General features: G+C 33.7%; 1 protein-coding gene across 1 annotated transcript in view; it reads right to left on the bottom strand.

Moving 5' to 3' along the window:
* LOC122403624 (sodium/hydrogen exchanger 9B2) overlaps nt 1–24,247 on the bottom strand; it is a 221,689-nt gene that overhangs the window by 56,597 nt on the left and 140,845 nt on the right. Inside the window, exon 4 of the mRNA XM_043407241.1 lies at nt 495–659. Within this exon, the coding sequence (XP_043263176.1) occupies nt 495–659 (165 nt within the window). The remainder of the gene's footprint in view (nt 1–494; nt 660–24,247) is intronic.

Below are 24,247 nucleotides of genomic sequence, written 5' to 3' on the forward strand. Positions count from 1 at the left end.
CGGACACCCACCTCTGTACCACCCTTAGTGGGCGGGTTTTCGAATATCTGAGGTCTGGCCCACGAGGGATGGACAGGGGCTTGATTGGATACACAATGTCTCCACCTATTTTGGAATCTGTATATATTCGTGGGGCATAGGACTCTGCAGATTAGAACATTTCAAGAACAGTCAGAACATATTAAGAACTCCGTAAGAATCGAAACAAGAACACTGAACATTAAACTGTTAACACATATGTATATAATTGTAAATAAATTCAAGTATTTGTAAATAGTATTGAACTTTCTATTTACTAAATAAAACGGCTCCACGAACATAGTGGGAGCCTACACTACTGTTATGAATGAAGCACTCGGCGAGGAAACACCGAGGTTCTCTTAATCAACGCTCCTGTGTCAATTTAAATAATTCTCCATCTTCAGCGTTGGCGCGCGCGGATTAAAGAGTTAACATAGTTGAATTTATTATCATGCATGTGGAAATGTACTTACGTCGTCGACTTCCCAGCCCTGTTTCTGCCAGAAGTAACAGCTGATAAAGGCGGCCGCGACCACTGCCAAGGGTCCAGCGCCACCAAGCTCGATTGCTTCGCTTCCAAACACTGCCAGCAGTCCACCTCCTAGTAACATCAGTACTCTCATGGGCACCATGTACGGCTGAAACGTTACGAATTGAAGAATCGATTAGGTTTCGGGTCTTTGTGGACGATTGCTTCTAGCTTAACCATATTGAATCCCTGACTAACGATTCCCGCAAGTGGCACGCGATTAAATCCACTAACAGAGTGTAATCGAAGATATCGAATTAGCACTGACTCGTTGATGCTTTTGGATTCGCTTTTATTGTAATTAACGAATTTTAAATTGACATAAAATGAAAACTTCTATAGGGTTGCCTGTTGTTACCGGAAAAGGAAACATTCCATCCTGGTCTTACAAGGAACCTTCGCGAACGGTCTGGCTTCGATTTTGATGAAACTTCGTATACTTATAAAGCAGCCAAAATAATCGACTAGAGGCAAGATTTAATATTTTGTATAGAATTGTCCTGGTCCTGTCTTAGAAGCCAGGACATTCGCTGGTCAGTTGAATTCTTTCCTTTTTGAAATGGTTTTCGGTTTATGTCGATTCGACTTCCTCTTTTGGAGATATTGCTGTGTAAAGGAAAGTGTAATTTTTGAAATTCAACTAGCTCTGTCTCTGTTTTACGCGTAGGACCTCTCTGTCTCGCACGTGACGTAATATTTACTATTTATTACGAGCACGTACGGTCAACGACCTTGCCAAAGCCGTAGTATTTCCAAGAAGAGTTCATTGACCTCACGACGTCAACAATGGAATGTAAACAAACGCTTCAAATCCTTACATCTTCGAAACTAATAACGCTATCGACTTGTATGAACACTCATTTTAAAGGGCATTTCATCCTCTAACCGACAAATGTAACTACTCTTATAATTTACGCTGTATTCCCTATTTATTTTAATATTTACTCTGACGCAATATACCTAAAGAAGTTTCAGCAATTCCTGTTGATCACACGATCAGTGTGCGATGAAACTGGATTATAAATTGTTTATTTAATTGAATAATAATTGTTTCCTCTGGAACTAATTGCGGTATTGAAACAAAATTCGTTTTCAAGGGTGTTTTATCTTTTATCCAATAAAAATTAAAACATTTCAATGTAGTTTGTAAATTTTCTGGACGAAGATTAAGTAGTAGGCATGCACATTTAGAGTAAAATTATTAAATATCTTTAACACCATATTTACGGGCATTGATCGAAGATAACATCTTAATAGCTATTATCAGGATAATCGACACAAGTATCAGGATAATATGTGCAAAATTTCAACTCAATCCAACAGTGTATATTGAAATTGAGAAGCATTTATTATACAAACGTACCGCATGAGGGTCACGAAAGTGTTCGAACGGAAGAAATAATTTACATTTTTCACTACGTTGGTATTTGGTTGGACCTCCTTTTGCCTTAATTACTTCACTTAGAGGTCGTCCCATGCTGTGCACCAAGTTCTCCCTCACTGTGGCTTCAATGGAATTCCATATTTGTAATATTTTTTGTTTTAATCCATCCTTTGATGAAATATTGTGGTTTTTTAATCTTCTACCGATTTCGGCCCACAAATGCTTGATGGGGTTCATGTTTGGACTTTGAGCTGGTGTATTATATAATAATCTTGCACAATCTTAGCTTTGTGCTTAGGGTCGCTATCTTGCTGAAAGTAAAAATTTTCTAACAGGCCTAATTTGACAGCACTTTCTTTTAAAATATATAAATATTTGGCCTTGTCTAGAATACCGTCTATAAATACAAGATTTCCTACCCCACTTGCTGCCATGCACCCCCCAAATCATAACCTCCTCCGTGTTTCACAGTTAAATTTCTCATATTCATTTTCGTATTCGGTTTTCTCCACACATATCGCTGTCCATCCGACCCAAATATGTTAAATTTACTTCCGTCGGAGAAAATAACTCTGTTCCAAAAGTTACAATTTTTACTTTCGTATTCTTTTGCAAACTTTAATCGTTTAGCTTTATTCGCTTTACCGATGAATGGCTTCTTCCTTGGTACTCTACCATTAAAATTATTTTTCCGTAGTATTCCGCGGCATAATTCGGGGTGAACAATTTTTCCAAAATCCTCGCTAACCATTTGAGCAAGTCTTGTTGCCGAAATAGTCGGATCTTTTTTAATTTCGCGAACAACAATCTTCTGTTCCCTTGCACTTAACTTGCTCGGCCGGCCTGCACGCTGTTTGTTTATCACTGTACCTTCAGTTTTTAACTTTTTTATAATAAGTGGACACACTTCTACCTACACACTTAGCTATTTCTCGATACGATTTTCCATCTTTGTGCATCCTCGCTATAATTTCCCTTTCGCATATTTGCGTTTCTGTTCTCTTTGAATTCATTGTCACCGAACACACGATAATCGACAACTAACGACATAGAATTTACCATACGATGCCTAGAGACGGAATCAACATACAAATGTTTACATATTTCGAAGCAAAACAATGTTTACTTCAATAAATTCCACGCGTTCGAACACTTTCGTGACCCTCGTGCAATACGTTTCTATAATAAATGCTTCTTAATTTCAATATACACTGTTGGATTGAGTTGAAATTTTGCACATATTATCCTGATACTTGTGTCTAATAGCTATTAAGATGCTATCTTCGAAACTGAACTCTAACATAAATATCTCTTTCGTTTCATTTATTTCTTGCATGCGTTCGAACACTTTCGCGAGCCACTGTACGTCTGACATTTTCTTTCCACGGAAATTATTCTTCTCTTGTCGTGTAATTAATACAGCTCACGGCACTGTTTCTCAAACCTCGTATTTTCAATATTCAAATAGTTCTCATATTTTAATTAAAACCTTTTAAACGTAAATACCTAACGAATTCTTGCGGAATTTTGTTGCATTTATCTTACGTCAGAGTAGAATTAAATTATTACATTTTTTAACTATACAAGGTATTTTACCTAACTTGATCACTTTAAATTATTATTTTGTATGATAGAAAAAATGTCAGGATTAGAAAATATTCTGTTCGAAAACACCAATACGGTGATGGGTCAAATATAAAAAACTATAATTTCCCTTTCGCATATTTGCGTTTCTGTTCTCTTTGAATTCATTGTCACCGAACACACGATAATCGACAACTAACGACATAGAACTTACCATACGATGCCTAGAGACGGAATCAACTTACAAATGTTTATATATTTTGAAGCAAAACAATGTTTACTTCAATAAATTCCACGCGTTCGAACACTTTCGTGACCCTCATGCGGTACGTTTGTATAATAAATGCTTCTTAATTTCTATATGAGCCGTTTATTTTGAAAGTGGCCTAACTTCATTTTTCAATTTTTTCCGGTTACCATGGTTACATGTACAACTTCGTGTTATTTATCAGTAAAGCATTTCAGGTTGCTTATATTCCGAGCAAATACGATCATTCTTGACACATAAGTTTTCAGAGTTAGTTCAATAATTGAACCGTGTAATTTGAAAGTGGCCTAACTCCATTTATACTTAAATAAAGATATTTAATGTTTACATGCACGTTTGGGATGAAACTATTGCATCCAGAGGTGCTCATGAAATTGTTTCATGCATCCTAAAACATGTTAAAAATTTAAGAAGTGAAAGACACGTTATAGCTTACAGTGACATGTGCGCCGGGCAAAATAGAAACATTAAAGTAGCTTTGATTGATTTGGAGCTTTTCGGCTCGCGCGGCTCTGGTCGTCTCGTGTGCAACCATACATTGTAGCGGCTTCGAACGACTAAGGCGTATGTGGTGCCTTGGCCGCCACAATATTATAAAATTATAAAGTTATAAAGTTATAAAATTATAAAATTATAAAATTATAAAGTTATAATATTATAAAATTATAAAATTATAAAGTTATAAAATTATGAAATTATAAAATTATAAAGTTATAAAGTTATAATATTATAAAATTGTAAAATTCTAAAGTTATAATATTATAAAATTTTAAAATTACAAAGTTATAAAATTATAACATTATAAATATTATACTTAGTTTCGTCAGTGAATAATACTCTTTCCAAAAATTGTATATTCTCGTTTTCATGTTTTTTTTTGCGAATTCAATTCTCTTGGAACTGTTGATGTCACTGACTAAAGGTTTCGATTATTAGGTTCACGATACCCAGATTTTTTCAAAATTCTTCGAATATCTTCAGGGTGTATCATTTCCCCAAAATCATTTTCCACATCTGAGGCTATTTTTCGAGCACTTAATTTTGGATTTGGCGAATAATTTGCAGTGCATTATTATTATTGATTATTAGGTTCACGATACCCGGATTTTTTAAAAATTCTTCGAATATCTTCAGGGTGTATCATTTCCCCCAAAATCATTTTCCACATCTGAGGCTATTTTTGGAGCACTTACTTTTGGATTTGACGAACAATTTACAGTACAGATCGAACATCACTATTATTTAGAATTTCAGGACGACCACGGCGTGTTTTATTTTCATATTTACCAACTATTTAAAATTTTTTTATTATTTACTGAATAGTAGAATATTTTCTGTCCACAATGTTAACAATTTCACGTAGCAATTTTCAGAGTTAGTTCAATAATTGAACCTTGTAGTTTGAAAGTGGCCTAACTCCATTTATACTTAAATCAAGATATTTAATGTTTACATGCACGTTTGGGATGAAACTATTGCATCCAGAGGTGCTCATGAAATTGTTTCATGCATCCTAAAACATGTTAAAAATTTAAGAAGTGAAAGACACGTTATAGCTTACAGTGACATGTGCGCCGAGCAAAATAGAAACATTAAAGTAGCTTTAATGTGGTTAATAATTGTCCAAACTTTGGAAAATAATGTGGAAATCATAGATCACAAATTTTTAATATCAGGACATTCGTTTTTACCAAATGATAGAGATTTTCGCGTGGTAGAAATGTCATTAAAAAAAAATAATTTACCGTTCGTTCCCCGAGATTATTACAAGATTATTAAAAAGTGTCGGAAAGGTAATAATTTTATTGTAAATGAAACGAGACAAGAAGATTTTGTATCAACAAAATTATTCGAAGACGCAATTTTTAAAAGGGTAAAGAATTCTGATGGAGAATCAATAAACTGGTTAAAAATATGTTGGATGCGTTTTGTCAGAAATGAACCGTATAAAATTTTCTATAAGACATCGATGAATGAGAATGAAAATTTTAAAATCCTAAATTTATTACCACGTCGGGGTAGACCAAGAAAGTTCGAAAATATTGTATCGACACCACAGTATAAAAATATCAAACAAATTACAACAGCAAAATTCAAGGACATAACTGACCTATTACGATATATACCACCGGAACATCATGATTTCTTCAAATCCCTTTCACACCCACAAAATGTAGATGAGTAGTAAATTGTTTTGTAATAAATTTATGTTTGTAATTTTGTACGTTATTGTAGTTAAAAATGTTTTGAATGGCATAAATTATGTTTCCGAAGTATTTTAAAGATATGTAAAATAAATTCAGTATTGTTTTTTTTCAATTTGAAGCATCTTAAATTATGTTGAATGGACTTAGGCACCTTCAAATTTTATAATGAATCTGGTTGTTAATTTTGAAAGTGGCCTAACTCCATTCTTGATAAGAAAACGCATATTAAGTAATAATTGCCAGTATTTTAATAGGAACTATAAATTTAACAGCCTTAGATACACTTAAGCAGTATGACTCATTAGTATCCGTATATTTTTAAATTCATTGAAACGCAAACCCTTAAATATCTCGATTTGAAGTTAAATGGACTTAGGCCACTTTCAAAATGAACGGCTCATATACACTGTTGGATCGAGTTGAAATTTTGCATATATTATCCTGATACTTGTGTCTAATAGCTATTAAGATGTTATCATCGAAATTGAACTCTAACATAAATATCTCTTTCGTTTCATTTATTTCTTGCATGCGTTCGATCACTTTCGTGAGCCACTCCTCACTACCATAAAGGTAGGTTTAGTGTTAATACGCCGATAACCTCGACTAGACTTAAAAGATTCACGGTCGTCGTTGCATACGCTCGTTCCTCGAGAGTCTCCCTTCGATAAATTTGCTAGAATCCTGAATATTTTACGTCTCGAAGCTGGGTTAACCCGTTAATTAGGCGAGCAACCATGACAGGAAATCGGATCGGTTCCGGTCGAATCGAGGTTCAATTAATCTTGTTTAAAAGAAGTCAAAAGGATCGAACCGCGATTCCGTCAGCGCCGACAATTAGATTATTCACCTTAACCTCCTTCAAAGTGCTTCACCCCTTAAGGCCCGTCCTCTTTTCTTCGCCCTTTTGAATTCTTTTCGTTCGCGTCTTGTTCCCTGCTCCATCTCCAGGCAATTTCGTCGCCGACCAAGGTAAATCCACTCGCTTTTAACGAGCGAGTCGTTAAGGGTTAAGCCGTACTTTGTAAAACTGCACGGAATAAGACGCTGATACCTTCCAATTTTTTTTTCACTCTTCCCTTCCTCTTTACCGCCCTTTCGAAGAAATCGATGTCGCGAGCTTTCGCTTTCGTTTCGCGTTTAATTCAATGTCGTCTCACCCGTTTAGTTTGTTATTCCTATCGTTGTACATTTTGGGATTCCTCGATACCTGGGTAGAGGTTTCAGTTCGTCCACGACCACAGGGAGACTACCCTTAATTATTTACGGTGGAGTGACCAAAATTCGTGTGTCTTGCTTCCAGAACATTCGACCACAGTTTAGCCGCTCGATCTAACGATACTATGTGGTCTTCCAACAACAGCAAAACGAAGAAGATGCGACAGATTAATGTTACGAAGTTACATTTGACTTGCTACTACTTGCTTCTAAATTTGACTTACAAAGGCTCACAATATTTCGAAAGGTATTATAATTATCTGTCTGTCCCATGGTTCACACACAAATCTCTTTCCAGAATTACCTTTGTTAACAGATTGCGTGCTAACCATATCCAATTGGCCTCCGCTCTTTATAAAATCAACCTTGCCTATGATGCAGAAGTGAAATGATTGCCAAACTATGTTCATTAACACTTTAACGACCGCCCGTCTACGCAGTCAAACGTCGCCAGGGGCCGGCAGTATTTTTGAAGAATTAATTTTAAAGAACTTTATTGAATTCACGAAAAAGTTAACATAAAACGAAAAACAACAACAATTTAACGACAAATTTAATATTTTTCCTTTGTATGATAATTATTAAAGCAATCACCTACATGTAATGGTATTTTACATGTCTTACACATAAAATATGTAGGTTTTCTAATTTTATTTGCATAGCAAACATGGCAATCCCTTCGTACACCCTTTTTTGTTGCCGATATTTGAACTAATTGATGTTTTATTCCTTCAGTTAATCTTTCCACTGGATTGGAACGAACGACGCGAGATGTAGTAGGATCAGCATCATTAGTAGTTTTAATCCACACAGTTCCTAATTTAATTAAAAAATCGTGGTAATTTAATTTCCGAATGTGCTCCTTATTCAAATCTTGATATATACAGAACGAGTTAAATATGGCACAATATATGAAATACAGAGAAACTTTCTTGGTCCACTTTTTTGTTTTTCTTGCGAGGTTTCCGGGAGTTAAAAATTGCGAAAGTTCCGTTTCAATTTGTTTCTCTAAAAGATGCAAAGTTGCGAAATTTTCTATTTCTCCAAAATCCAGAAATTCAATTAGAATATCAAATAAATTATCCACACATTTGTCTTATATAAGCATTCCTTTTCCTTCACAGAATGATCGACGAAATACCTGCATCAAACTTGCCAAAATAAAACTTGCTAATATTGTCGTATTGTACTTACTGTTGTCATATTGTTACTTGTTGTTGCTTCAACAAAACACAAGTGAAACTAGCGCTATTTCAACATTTTGAACTAGAAAACGCGCGCGACACTAGCGCTTATACGGCAGCTTAGCGTACTACACCAACGTCGACCGCCGATATTTGCTCCATAATTTACGTGGTACACCACTGTAGTTTAAAATCAAAAATTAAAAATTGGCAATAATTACCTAAAATCAAAGACGTGGCGATGAAATACGAAGCCAATAGTAATATCCACGCTTGTTTACATTCATAAATTATCACACAAAGAGTGTGGTACTGGCCAACAACCTTCGGCGGTAGCATCACACACATGTTGTGTGAGCGGTCGTTAACGGTTGTTCTGGCTATCACACACATGTTGTGTGAGCGGTCGTTAAAGTGTTAACACTAGATTGCCCAAGGAAGTCATTTTGACTGCTTTTTAATTTCAATTAGAAAAACAATAATGTATATAATGACACAATTTCTTAGAATTTTGTGACTTTTTGCACAACATATAAATGCGTTTATTAATAATTGTAGTTACCTCCCCCCTCCTTCATTTCCGGTATATATATATGTGTTATACCTATATCGCCCAAAAGTAGTCATTTTGACTGCTTGGGAAATTTTAAATAATCAAATGACTCTTATTATTGAATTGAGTAAATTTCTTATATGACCAGTTCGACCCTGTATTGAAATAACAGTTTGCATTTTTTTTCGATTACCAACACATGATAACATACAAGTACATGATAAATTGTCGATTTGGGCGTACCTAACCCAGACCTAACACAGACCTAACCCAGACCCTAGATCTGGGTTAGGTCTGGGTTAGGTCTGGATTAGATCTGAGTTAGATCTGAGTTAGGTCTGGGTTAGGTCTGGATTAGATCTGAGTTAGCTCTGGGTTAGGTCTGGATTAGATCTGAATTAGATCTGGGTTAGGTCTGGTTTAGGTCTGGGTTAGGTCTGGGTTAGGTCTGGATTAGTTAATAATCCAAATTATCTTAACCCTTTGCACTCCTATGTCGAGTGTGATTCGACATCAATTTTGATCTCAGGAGCACCTTCGTCAAGTCTCACTCGACATTCTTTCAAGTCCAAACCAAACAGATATCATACACTTGGAAATTACAAAATACAACAACAGTGTAAATAAAACACTTATTTTAACAGGTAAATTTCAAATAAATCACTTAAAAGCATTGTTCGTCAAGTCCCATTCGACATTTTTTCGAGTCCAAACCAAATCATACACTTGGAAATTACAAAATACAACAACGGTGTAAATGAGATCTAACCCAGACCTAACCCAGACCTAACCCAGATCGAATCCAGACCTAACCCAGATCTAATCCAGATCTAATCCAGACCTAACCCAGATCTAATCCAGATCTAATCCAGACCTAACCCAGACCTAACTCAGATCTAATCCAGACATAACCCAGACTTAACCCAGACCTAACCCAGACATAATCCAGACCTAAACCAGACCTATTGATAAATTGCAGTTTCTCAATAAGCTAAAGTAGTACTTGTCATTCGAATCTTTATGCAGTGATACTTGTTCTAACAAGTTGTTTATTTTATTTCTACACCCTAAATTCATAATATTATAACATAATATTAAAAATTAATTTTAAACAAATTTCTTTACACATTAGTTAGTCTTTCACAATGCAGTCATTTTGACTGCTTTTGGGCAATATAGGTATATACTAAGTTTCAGTCTTTCTAGTGTTAAATGGAAAATCAAAGAAAAACGTCCAACTTGTAAACTGGATGGACAAACAAAGTGATAATTTGCCTAGAAAGCTTACAACGCGTTCACTGCTGGACCAAACCTGTATAATATTCCTCAAAACTAAAATTTTGAATTGCAAACTACATAACTCAACTTGAGAATTAATTTTTGTAGTTCCATAGTGGTAAATATCACGCAAATATGGATGAGGTGTCAAGGTGTTAACAGAATAATCAAAGGAAGAATTAAAAGTAACATTTTTAATGTCTCAAACGTGTTATTTCCCCCCCTCTTCAGAAACAATAAAACCGTCGAGTGCATAAGTGTAGTAAAAGATTACATTGAAAAGTACTGTGGCGACACTTCCCATACTCGCCAGTAGAGGGCTACGCTCAATCTGTCTTTCTCACAAGTACTCGACGGACCAGGTGGTCCGAGGCCCAGGCGAAACCTTGAAAAGCCAAGTGTTTAACAGGACGACCAGGGTCGCACGAGACCCTGGGAAAATGGAAAAATAGAAATTTTAAAATTATCCTTATATTCCATTCACATTCATACTCTGGCAAGGAAACAAATTCTAATGGCTATACAATGGCCGCTACAGAATAATAAAAATTGACGATTTATAGAAATTTATATAGGATAAAAGAACTTTATAAAAGTGGAGTGGTTTTCGTTAGGGTTGTTATTAAAAAATGTATGGAATGCGTGGAATTCGGTTGAATAGAAAGAAGTTGTTATCGAGAAGGAGAACGAAATCGGATGATATTTCAACCGCACGTGGAAAGTACTGTCTCCAAGTTTCATACGTTGTCCCGCTGGACTCGGTTATGAGATTTTCGTGCACACACAAATCACGCAGACGCGCACGTAGCCCGCACGTGTTCGTAGCGATCAGTTGGCGTGGTTACACGTGATCCTGTGGCTTCTCGGAAATGCGTCGCGGATATTGCCATAAGTCGCTGAATATTGCGTCCCGGTTGCGACCAATGCGTACGTGTGCACCGCGCCAAGTTACAAAGATCTAAGCGATGTTCACGATGTGAGAGAAATTCGTCTTTTCGTTCATATAATGCGTTCTCATCCTGGTAATGCTCTTAAGGGGTCTGGTACCTCTAGCGATATGGAAAACGAGGCATTTTTTTAAGCAACACTGAAGATAAAGTAAGCATTCAATTATCCTGAAACTTTGCACTGTATTTAGGTATAACAAATGTTGAAAAAAACCCTTGGCAATGTTTAAAAAATATTTATAATTAAGCCTACACAGCGCCATGTTCCCGAGCCACTTCTTGTTTTGATGGCCAGCTGGTGTGCAGGATTGTGGTAAAATGGTTGTTATGTACAACAAAAACCGAAATATTCCATTAACTATGATAAATGTCCTAGGCATTGACGATGAGACATTTCAATTTATATAAAAATGAACAATGTGGCAGATATTTGAAACTTAAAATCGAACTTTAACACAAAAACGAGTTCTTATTACGAATATTTTGCAGAATTATTTGACAATTTTGAAAAAAACGGATCGTCAATGCCTAATAAATATAATAGTAAAGATAACTGTAAATTTTCAAAGCAATTGATTAATTAGAACTGGAGTAATGCTGTACACCGTTTTGTAAAACATAGTTCCTGAGGAAAATGCATTTAACGCGCTACAGGACGCAGATACACGTCATCGTTTGGGGCTCTAAATTTTCAGCAAAAACATTGTTCCGACACCGAGACCTTTCGCATAATGTTTTTAAGGCTTCAAACTATTATTTAAGCCAAAAAAAGAAAATCGAATTTTTCAATATTCTAGAGTTACCAGACCCCTTAAACAGCACTGCAACCTAATCTTGCTTCTTCGTTAATTATCTTTCGCCTGTACGAACAGATACGAAGTTACACAAGGACAGACTATAAGTTAAACGAAGTATTTAATGTACTTCGGTCCGTATTGACTTTAGAATCGCACAAGAGCAGTCTATTTTTAAGTTTCCCCGCGAAATTAGTAGAGATCCTAAATTTTTTGTTTGAAATAGTTACGCTCGAATATGATCTTTTCGTGTCAGTCTTTCGTCTAACATCTATGTAGATAGTTCACTGCTTCTTTTTCAGAAATAGAGGTGCTGTATAGTCTCACAGGAAGGCACGCTGCCTTTCGTAAAACGAATATGACACGAATAGATTTGTTTTCGTTTATGTGAATATATTTTCTCAGCCCAGCTTGAATATTATTGAGGTATTCTTAGCGGATTTTTTAGCTGTTTTTAGATCGTCGGATATTGTGATTTTACTGTTTCCAAATGTGGTTGTGGACATGTGTGTGTGTGGTATGTGCATTGTCAGCGAAAGGGGGGGTGGGGATAGTGGGGTGAAATGTAGATAGTTCTCTTAGAGTGAATAAAATAAAAACTACTCGAAAAGGTTTGAAATCCCACCAGGTTATTGAAATTTTAATAATGAAAGTTTACTTTTACAGAATTTTAAGACGAACATTTTATTTGTTATAACTTGTCAAAGACTTCCCCGTTCTTTTATTAACCAGTTAACTGTGGCGATCTCTTTTAAATAAATAAATCGTTTTATAAAAATTTCATTTTTTAAAATTAATAAAATTTTGAGTTAATATATTAAATTAATAGATAATTTATTTATTTGATGAAATTATAGATAATTATATATTATCAAGCTCTTTGCAAAGAGCTCACAGTCATCAAACACAGAGTATGTGTAATATGAAATTAGGTTGTAATAAAATGACTTTTATTTTTTTTGTTTCGTTACTCACATTAAATTAATATAAATGTTTTGCATATGAACGAAAAAAAAACATGAAAAATCAATTTCTTATTTATTTATTTACTTAAATTAACATAAATATTTTGCATATGAACGAAAAAAAAACATGAAAAATCAATTTCTTATTTATTTGTTTACTTAAATTAACATAAATATTTTGCATATGAACGAAAAAAAAACGTGAAAAATCAATTTCTTATTTATTTATTTACTTAAATTAACATAAATATTTTGCATATGGACGAAAAAAAAACATGAAAAATCAATTTTTTATTTTAACTTGCTATTAGAGAATGGTCGAGAATGGCTTCTGTGATGACTAATAAAAGACAACGATACATTTACGGAAACTAATTCGTAATATATGTGGTTTTTTTTATGTTAATTATTTATAATTTTTATTTGTTTGTTTCATTTCGTCTTGACCTCTAAACATTTTAAACGTATTAAGATTTACGAATATAATTTAGTTTTTGCCAAAATTACAATTTAAATATCAAATTGTAACCAAATTTTACGCATGACGGTTATAGTCGTCTTGACACAAAATTCTGCAAATGGTCGTCAAACACACTTAATTGATTAATAAAGATAGTATAGTTTGAAAGGAGTATTAGAATGATCAAAGATACTCGAAAACAATCTTAACACTTTACCGACCGATAGCCTATTAATCGACTGTTTTATCGGCCAACGCTTACCGACCGATAGCCTATTAATCAACTGTTTTATCGGTCGACGCTTACCGACCGATAGCCGATTAATCAACCGCTACCGGTCGGTAAAGTGTTAAGTAATATGTTGGATTTTGTTCATGTTTTATTAAACTTTGTGTATCATGTTGGTCAGTTTACACAATATTTTGCAAAGTCTATAAATGAAATAATGAAAGATGGTTCGTATTATGAAACTTGACTTTGAATTTTGTGAGTGAGGTATAGACATTTGATTTTTTTTAACTATGTTATACTACGTCGAAAAATTTGAAAAAATTATACATTAATAATCATAGCAAGACCCACAAACTGTAAAAATATAGACGTGGTCACTTGATAACGTCAACATAAAATTGTCATTTTTAAACTTTTTTAATTGTTTAAAATTCCGCTTTGCAACCAAAAAATCTGAAAAAATTCAGAAACGTATATGCCTTGGAGTAGAATATCCATGAATTTTTTTATAATTTTTTATTCGATACAACAGAAGAAATGGAGCTTAAACTGTAAATTTCGTTTTGATTTTTTTTAACAATGTTATACTACGTCGAAAAATTTGAAAAAATTAAACATTAATAATCATAGCAAGACCCACAAACTGTAAAAATATAGACGTGGTCACTTGATAACGTTAATATAAAATTGGCATTTTTAAACTTTTTTAATTGTTTAAAATTCCGCTTTGCAACCAAAAAATCTGAAAAAATTCAGAAACGTATATGCTTTAGAGTAGAATATTCATGAATTTTTTTATAATTTTTTATTCGATACAACAGAAGAAATGGAGTTTAAACTGTAAATTTCGTTTTGATTTTTTTTAACAATGTTATACTACGTCGAAAAATTTGAAAAAATTAAACATTAATAATCACAGCAAGACCCACAAACTGTAAAAATATAGACGTGGTCACTTGATAACGTTAATATAAAATTGGCATTTTTAAACTTTTTTAATTGTTTAAAATTCCGCTTTGCAACCAAAAAATCTGAAAAAATTCAGAAACGTATATGCCTTGGAGTAGAATATTCATGAATTTTTTTATAATTTTTTATTCGATACAACAGAAGAAATGGAGTTTAAACTGTAAATTTCGTTTTGATTTTTTTTAACAATGTTATACTACGTCGAAAAATTTGAAAAAATTAAACATTAATAATCACAGCAAGACCCACAAACTGTAAAAATATAGACGTGGTCACTTGATAACGTTAATATAAAATTGGCATTTTTAAACTTTTTTAATTGTTTAAAATTCCGCTTTGCAACCAAAAAATCTGAAAAAATTCAGAAACGTATATGCCTTGGAGTAGAATATCCATGAATTTTTTTATAATTTTTTATTCGATACAACAGAAGAAATGGAGCTTAAACTGTAAATTTCGTTTTGCCCTGTAACTACCCTAATAGTAGGGGTAGAGGGTTAATATTTGGTAGAGAAAGTGTTCTTTCGGTGGCCTATCCATTGACATGTCCAAAGTTGAATTTGCTTTGGGGGCACTTACTATGCTTATTTAGCAAAATTTCTAAAAGTAACAGTTTTTAAAAATTTTCATTTATTCAGAAAATTTCAGCTCACATTAATCAAAATCTCATTGTAATTAAGTATTCGAGTAATATTAGAATGGTCAAATATCCTAATGACATTCGAATACTCAAATAGTATTTGTATTTTATTTAACAAATATTTGAAGTTGGATATTCGACAAGAAATCTCAGATTTTCAATAAGCCTTAACTAATTTAAAGCCATGAATTCAACGCAAAATTGATAAAATCGAAGTTCAAGAACACGTAAAACAAGTAGAAATACCAACTATTAGTCAGACACGTTCAAAGAGCAAGTAGAAATATCAAGAATTGATCAGACATAGTCAACAAGTTATACACAGTATGAAATTTCAAAATTAATTTTCTCGAAAACACCTTGTTTACTATTAGTAAACATTTAAAAAAGTGTTACATGTAAATTTTAAGGGGAATTAAATTTGTCATAAAAATTACTAGGTACTTGTATCTTCTCTGATAAAGCAAAAGTTAAACAAAATTTTAATTATTCTTTGGTTATTCTTACGACTATAACTATTGTCAATTATATTATATACTCGAAGAAATGTATAATGCAATGGAAAGAAATGTGTTTTCATTTTCTCATAGAAACTTATGGTAAATTTTGAAAAATGGAGTCAAGTAAATATTTTATAATTTCTATTAGAAATTACGAATAATTTTGACCATTTCAGTAGTTTTAGTGTTAACAATCAATAACGAACACGATTTTGTTATTAAGTATCCATCGAATTTTCTTACATTCGTAATCGAATCTTGTATATTTGAAAAAATTTTAGAATTTCGAATATTCAGAGATTATTCACAATTTTCACGAGCTTCTCGACCGTTTAAAAAATAATAGCTCTATCACTACGACGTGGGTGTAAATAATAAAAGATGGTCCGTATTATGAAACTTGACTTTGAATTTTGTGAGATATAGACAGTTGATTTTTTTTAACTATGTTATACAACGTCGAAAAATTTGAAAAAATTAAACATTAATAATCATTTTACCGAACACTTTACCGACCGGTAGCGGTTGATTAATCGGCTATCGGTCGGTAAGCGTTGGTCGGTAAAGAAGTTGATTAATACGCTATCGGTCGGTAAGCGTTGGCCGGTAAAACAGTCGATTAATAGGCTATCGGTCGGTAATGTGTTAAGTATCCATCGAATTTTCTTGCATTTGTAACCGAATCTTGTATATTTGAGAACATTTTAGAATTTTGAGGATCCAAGAGATTATTCACAATTTTCACGAGTTTCTCGACCGTTTAAAAAATAATAGCTCCGTTTTGCGGGTTCCATACGACTCGAATCGTCTTGCCCCTATCACTACGACGTGGGTGTGTTTCACGATACGAAGTTGTCTTCGTTTTTCCCCACTTTCCTATTCGTAATCGATCCCCAGTAAGAAACGCAGTGAGAAGGATTCGATTCCAATATCTATCGCCTTAGTTTTTCTCTCACACGGTATCCTCTATGCATACGATCCTTCTTCGTTTTTTGTCGCGGCATTGGCATGCGAGATACGTAGAAAATTTATTGGTACTTTTTTTCAATTCGATGGAATTATACATCCGCGTTAATAATTAACAAATTTTATTAACACAATGATTCACAACCGTTTATGATATCGACGAATAGATCTGATAAAATTGTACATGCAATTATTAAATGAAATAATATTAAAATAAACTTATATGAACACGTTAAATATGAGATTTTTTTTTAAAAGAAGTGTGAAGATCTTCCTCGATAAAAACAAGAATCTTCTAAAGATGGCGTCGATAAGTTATTAAAAATGTGAAGATCTTCCTCGATAAAAAAAGAATCTTCTAAAGATGGCGTCGATAAGTTATTAAATCGTTTAATCTAACGTATAACATCCGAATAAATTTATTTAAGAATAAAAATCTGTTCATTTAATTTCTCATATAAGAAATTTTCACAAAAAATATTTCTTTAATATCAGAGTTATAATTTTGTATTTTCTGTCAAGGTGAAGACGACTCGAAACGTTCAGAGTTTAAATTATTTCGTATTAAATTTAATTTTGCAAACATTTATTTATTTGTTTCTTTGCTTCTGCAAAAACATGGTAAAAGAGAAGAATATTTGGACTTGTCATAAAGGATGCAATCGGAAAGAAACGTTCGCTTAAAAAACTTGAATGGAAGGTAGATGGAATGAGTACGAGCTTTCGAAGCATCGAAAACTCTTTGTTTTCATCTTCCAAACGGGAACAATTCTGACGATTCGGAATCAATGAAACGGAAATCGTCGTTCGTTTAGCTTACCTGTGGGGCATAATACGAAAATGGCTGGTTGCTACGCAGAGATAAACGAGCCCATTAAATGAATTAACATTCTGCAAATTACGAAGCAATTTTCCCCTATGACGCGTCTTTCTTTTTTCCCTGCGTTTCTCATTTGCCGTGGTTTGACGAGCGTTGAGTTGTGCAATTAAATAACAAGCGAAACTGTAATACATCGTGGACCAACAATCCATTTTTCCTCGATATATTCAATTTTAGATTTTTAGATTTTTTTATGTAAGCTCTTCATTGTATTTTTCGTATACTAAACCCATATGAGATATATTTTGAAGTATCTTAAACCATAGCATCGCAATAATTTTATTCACAACACAATAAACTGCAAATATTTTTAACATTTTCTCAGATTAATACTGTACATGGTGCTTGGCCAGTCCTGAGACAAATTTTAATGGGAGATTCTGGAGGCCAAAATACGACGAAAATCAAGAATACCAATTTGTTGTTTAAAGCTTCATTAAAAAGTTATTAACGTTTAAAGTTCCGCTTGTAGAACGGCTACCTGCGAACAGCTGCGCACGCGTGATAGTAGTTCTCACTTAACTTTAAACGTTAATAGCTTTTTAACGAAGCTTCAATCAACAAATTAGTATTCTTGATTTTCGTCTTATTTTAGCCTCTAGAATCTATCATTAAAATTTTTCTCAGGGTTGATCGAACACCCTACACTGAAAGAATTATCGAGCAAATATTGCGGTGGAAATAGGCTAAAATTATTGGTTTGGCAACTATGTAATTGCAGACTTGACTGATAAATGGTTTTAGTTGAATTTCTATGTATTTCCATGTATTCGAAACGTAAAATCCTAATAGAAGGCAATTACTTAGCTGCCAAACTAATATATTCCAGTCGAACAAGTTTTGAGATGATAGTTGAGTAATTATTATCATGTACACATTGTGAAATCTAATATCACTTGGTAGAATTCTTAAAATTTTTTAAAATTCAAACAGTAACAGATAAATTTCATGCTAAAAGCCAGATTGTTCCAGGCTTCCTCTATTACAAGATAATTTTTGGTAGAATATTTTTTCCCATATAGGCAAGTTGTTTTATTATTATATTCAGGCATTCCAGAACACAACAATAGCAATATTTAATACCGAGTCTTTTCAAACAACTATTCTTGATTGTTCGAGTCTTGATTAATATCTCGGGTCTTGGAAAAATTGCAATGCTCGAATAATCAACACAATACATATACGCTGTCGTCATCTGTGTTCAACGCCACGTTCTATTTAGAGCTGATTAGAGAATATGTTTCGTCCATTTTATTTTAATCGCTGCACATTGGTGCGTTAATATTCCTTCTGCATTTCTATCATATATGGTAATTAAGTATTTCGTTTCCCCAGTAGGTTTCAAGCCTTTGCATCCCACTGACGCCTCCACGGTACATAATAACGCGCCAGAATTCGGTTCATATTTTATTTAGAGTAGCGGCCAGCTACTTAAGACCGCTGGTTAGTTAAGGAAATAAACAGTGCTAATATTTTATTCATATTGTATTTTTCGTATACTAAACTCATATGAGATATATTTTGAAGTATCTTAAACCATAATATTGCAATAATTTTATTTACAACACAATAAACTGCAAATATTTTTAATATTTTCTCAGATTAGGTCGCTATAACAGCGAACAACTACTCAAGACCGATTCGTGTTTTTCATTTTTTGATTATTTTGACGTTACATAGTTGCATCAGATCCTTAGTTACCATCACTGTTGACATGGTTAAGATGGATCATTGCATTCAAGATCGCAAACAATTGCTAATCAGTCAACAATCATGAGTCGAGAGAAGAATGTTACTCCTGAACTAAGAATTCAAATTAAATTATTGAGAGACGAGGGATACTCATTTTCAGCAATTGCAACAAAATTAAATATTTCCAAAACGACGTGTATATAGGCAATACAATTTATATCTAAGACAGGATCAGTTTGTAACGTGTCGCGTAAAAGAAGGCCTCGTAATACAACAGCACGAGAAGATCGCATTCTTCACCGCATCTCTGAAGCGGATCGTTACAAAACAGCCAAACAAGTTCTCAATGAATCTGGTGTCGAAATTATCAGGAAAATTAGTGTTCGAACAGTGCATAGAAGATTAAACGAATTTAATCTTATGGGTAGCATCACTCGCAAGAAGACACCCATTCCCAAACGAAACCGAAAGCTTCGTTTACAGTTCGCTAAGAATCATCGCAACTGGACAATAGCAGACTGGTCAAAAATTGTTTTTACCGATGAGTCCAAGTTTAATAGAATAGGGTCAGATGGCAAATTGTATGTCCGACGTCGTGTAAACGAGGAATTTTCACCAAAATGCATTAAATCAACCGTGAAAGGTGGAGGAGGTTCAGTGAACGTTTGGGGAGCGTTTACGTTACAAGGTGTTGACTCAATTCATAGAATTGAAGGAATAATGGATCAATACAAATACATTGATATATTAAACTATTGCTCCCATTTACAGAGAAATCAAATGCCAGATAACTGGATTTTGCAAGCTGACAATCACCCGAAACACACAGCCCGTAGGGTTAAACAATTTTTATGTCAGCAAAATGTAAACATTTTACCATGGCCCTCTCAATCTCCAGACATCAATCCTATTGAGATGCCATGGATTGATGTGGAGAAACATGTAAAATATAAAAATCCCAAACATTTAAATGAATTGTACGCTGTTGTTCAAGAAGGGTGGAATAATATTCCAGTCGAGCGTTGTCGTCGTTTAATTGAGTCTATGGCAAGACGTTGTGAAGAAGTGATACGACAAAAAGGGAGTGCAACGCGTTACTAACTATTTGCCAAGTTTTATTTTTCCGCAATTAACAAGTTTCATTAATTTTACCTGTATTTATAGTATTAGTCTGATTTGGTCTTAAGTAGTTGTTCGCTGTCATAACGACCTAATCTGAGAAAATGTTAAAAATATTTGTAGCTAATAGTATTGTAAGTAAAATTATTGCGATATTATAACATACTTTAAAATACAGTTCATATGAGTTTAATATACGAAAAATACAATGAATAAAATATTAGCACTATTTATTTCCTTAACTACCCAGCGGTCTTAAGTAGCTGGCCGCCACTGTAAATAAAATATGAATCGAATTCTGGCGCGTTATTATGTACCGTGGAGGCGTCAGTGGGATGCAAAGGCTTGAAACCTACTGGGGAAACGAAATACTTAATTACCATATATGATGGAAATGCAGAAGGAATATTTACGCCACCAATGTGCAGCGATTAAAATAAAATGGACGAAACATATTCTCTAATCAGCTCTAAATAGAACGTGGCGTTGAACACAGATGACGACAGCGTATATGTATTGTGTTGATTATTCGAGCATTGCAATTTTTCCAAAACCCGAGATATTAATCAAGACTCGAACAATCAAGAATAGTTGTTTGAAAAGACTCGGTATTAAATATTGCTAGTGTTGTGTTCTGGAATGCCTGAATATAATAATAAAACAACTTGGCTATATGGGAAAAAATATTCTACCAAAAATTATCTTGTAATAGAGAAAGCCTGGAACAATCTGGCTTTTAGCATGAAATTTATCTGTTACTGTTTGAATTTTAAAAAATTTTAAGAATTCTACCAAGTGAGATTAGATTTCACAATGTGTACATGATAATAATTACTCAACTATCGCCTCAAAACTTGTTCGACTGGAATATATTAGTTTGGCAACTAAGTAATTGCCTTTTATTAGGATTTTACGTTTCGAATACATGGAAATACATAGAAATTCAACTAAAACCATTTATCAGTCAAGTCTGCAATTACATAGTTGCCAAACCAATAATTTTAGCCTATTTCCACCGCAATATTTCCTCGATAATTCTTTCAGTATAGGGTGTTCGATCAACCCTGAGAAAAATTTTAATGCGAGATTCTAGAGGCTAAAATAAGACGAAAATCAAGAATACTAATTTGTTGATTGAAGCTTCGTTAAAAAGTTATTAACGTTTAAAGTTAAGTGAGAACCACTATCACGCGTGCGCAGCTGTTCGCAGGTAGCCGTTCTACAGGCGGAACTTTAAACGTTAATAACTTTTTAATGAAGCTTTAAACAACAAATTGATATTCTTGATTTTTGTCGTATTTTGGCCTCCAGAATCTCCCATTAAAATTTGTCGTAGGACTGGCCAAGCACCATGTACAGTATTAATCTGAGAAAATGTTAAAAATATTTGTAGCTAATAGTATTGTAAATAAAATTATTGCGATATTATGGTTTAATATACTTTAAAATATATTTCGTATGAGTTTAATATACGAAAAATACAATGAATAAAATATTAGCATTATTTATTTCCTTAACTACCCAGCGGTCTTAAGTAGCTGGCCGCCACTGTATGTATTCTTCTAGATTCGAGCAGCGAAAATGTCCATTTTAGTATTTATATTTTTTTCAGACACCTCGAGGAATCCATCGACTCTTAAAAATTTACTTTTCAGTATTTTCGAATGCAGAAGTCTTTCCCTGAATTTTGTGGTTGACCAAATTTTGCTAATTTAAGAAACCATGATGTAAATATTATTAAATGTTTCAGATTTCCAAGCATTATATAAGGATCTGGCTCCCAAGTAAACATTTTTACATTAGGTTCGAGTAATGGATATGTTCATTTTACTGTTTATACAGGGTGTTCGGCCACTCCTGGGAAAAATTTTAATCCGAGATTCTAGAAGCCAAAATAAGACTAAAATCAAGAATGAGACAAATAAAACTAGATATAGTTTACGATTCCAATTTCTAAATATTTTTCTCGTGAAAGGCGTGAATAGATAAAATTGGACGATGATGTTCTGGCGATACTTCCCTCGCTCGCCAGCAGAGGGCTATGCTCAACCTTTCTCTCTCACAAGTACTCGACCGACCTATTCCTATATACAGTGTGTTCGGCCACCCGTGGGAAAAATTTTAATGGGAGATTCTAGCGACCAAAATGAAGCGAAAATCAAGAATACCAATTTGTTGATGGAGGCTTCGTTAAAAAGTTATTAACGTTTAAATTTCCGCCGGTACTGAATTTTTTTCTCGAAAATGCGTTGAACTTCGAGGGTATGTCTATTCACTAAAAACGATTGTAATTGACCCCCGCAACCGAAAATAATTTTTCCAGAACGACTTGAAATTTTTTAAGTTTGTCAAAAAATTTCACATCTTCTCGAATTTTTTTCTAGAAAATAGGTAGGATTTCGGCGGTATGTCCACTGACCAAAAATGATTATAATTGACCCTCGCAATAAAAAATAATTTTTCCAGAACGATTTGAAATTTTTTAATTTTGTCAAAAATTTAAACTGAAACTTAGATTTTTGAAAATTCAAAATTACCGAAGAAATAATTATACACAGATCTGAATATTTTAATAAATAAAACGATGAGTGATGCAAATCGCCTGATTTGCAACCGATAGAGTCTCAATTTTAATTTTATTCAAAATCACTATAATATTACAGTCTTCGTTCTTATTGAGGCAAAACCATTGTGTACGATCATAAGATTCCCGTTTAATTTTGCGGGAATTCTGTTCATTTTAATAGACAGTAGTTTACGTAAGTGGTCAGTTATGTGATTTGTACTTTATGCACCCAGAGGATGTAGTATAGATCGTTAAGAGGCTACTCTCTGCGAAGCTATCCAGTATGAAGCGGTGAAACGCGCTTAAACCTAAGCAAACTTTGATCCTTGATTAAATTTGTACGTTTTCCTCGACTGTATAGGTACGAGGCTTAACCAAACGTTTACCAGGATTTGTAATTATATTTGCCGCTGTGAAACACGATGATTAACATTTCGCGGGTGAAAGAATCGTTTCATTCTCTCTCTAGTGGAATAGAAATTCGAATCGTTTGGCCCGTTGCCTTGTTACACAGATCGTTTAACACGATAATGCAAAATTGAAATTTCCTCGTTCTACGAAAATAACACTGTTGTTTACCTATCAATCAACCGATTACTGGTAAACAGATAATCGACGTTAATGAAATTGCAGGACGATTAATTCGTGATTTACATTGATTACATGGCTGACTCGTCGCTATGGTCGCTGGTTATCGCAATTTGAAAATTTCAGCGTCTTGAAAAACAGCGTTAAACTAGATTTTAATACAAAATTAAATTGTTTACCAGGAAATTTCTCATTCTTCAGATATTAAGCGGTTTAGGGAAGTTTCAGTTTTATAATATGCTAACAAAAATATCTTTTTTCATAAGCCAATGTGGATGGGGATAAGGAACAATACCTATTTGTTTCAAATTTCCATAAATTATTCATGTTGGTACGTTCAAAATTACGGAAATCTCCTGACCTGACTAATTTTGTTTGTTTTCTACTAAATTACAAATTTTATCTTCGTCAATTTGAGAATGTCGAACGGCACAAATTTATGGGACGACCAAATAATTATTAATAATTCTATTATAGTAGGAGAGACTGGGGTAGACCAATTTTTTTGTTCATATATGTCTTAATCACTTATGTGTATGATCTGTTAAAGAAAGGCCCTCCTTTCGAATAGAGGAATGATTCTTAACACTTTACCGACCGATAGCCTATTAATCGACTGTTTTACCGGCCAACGCTTACCGACCGATAGCCTATTAATCAACTGTTTTATCGGCCGACGCTTACCGACCGATAGACGATTAAT

The sequence above is a fragment of the Colletes gigas genome, unplaced genomic scaffold, assembly GCF_013123115.1.
Source record: "Colletes gigas isolate AHSC1104 unplaced genomic scaffold, ASM1312311v1 Colletes_gigas_Sc00064, whole genome shotgun sequence".
Lineage (NCBI taxonomy): Eukaryota > Metazoa > Arthropoda > Insecta > Hymenoptera > Colletidae > Colletes > Colletes gigas.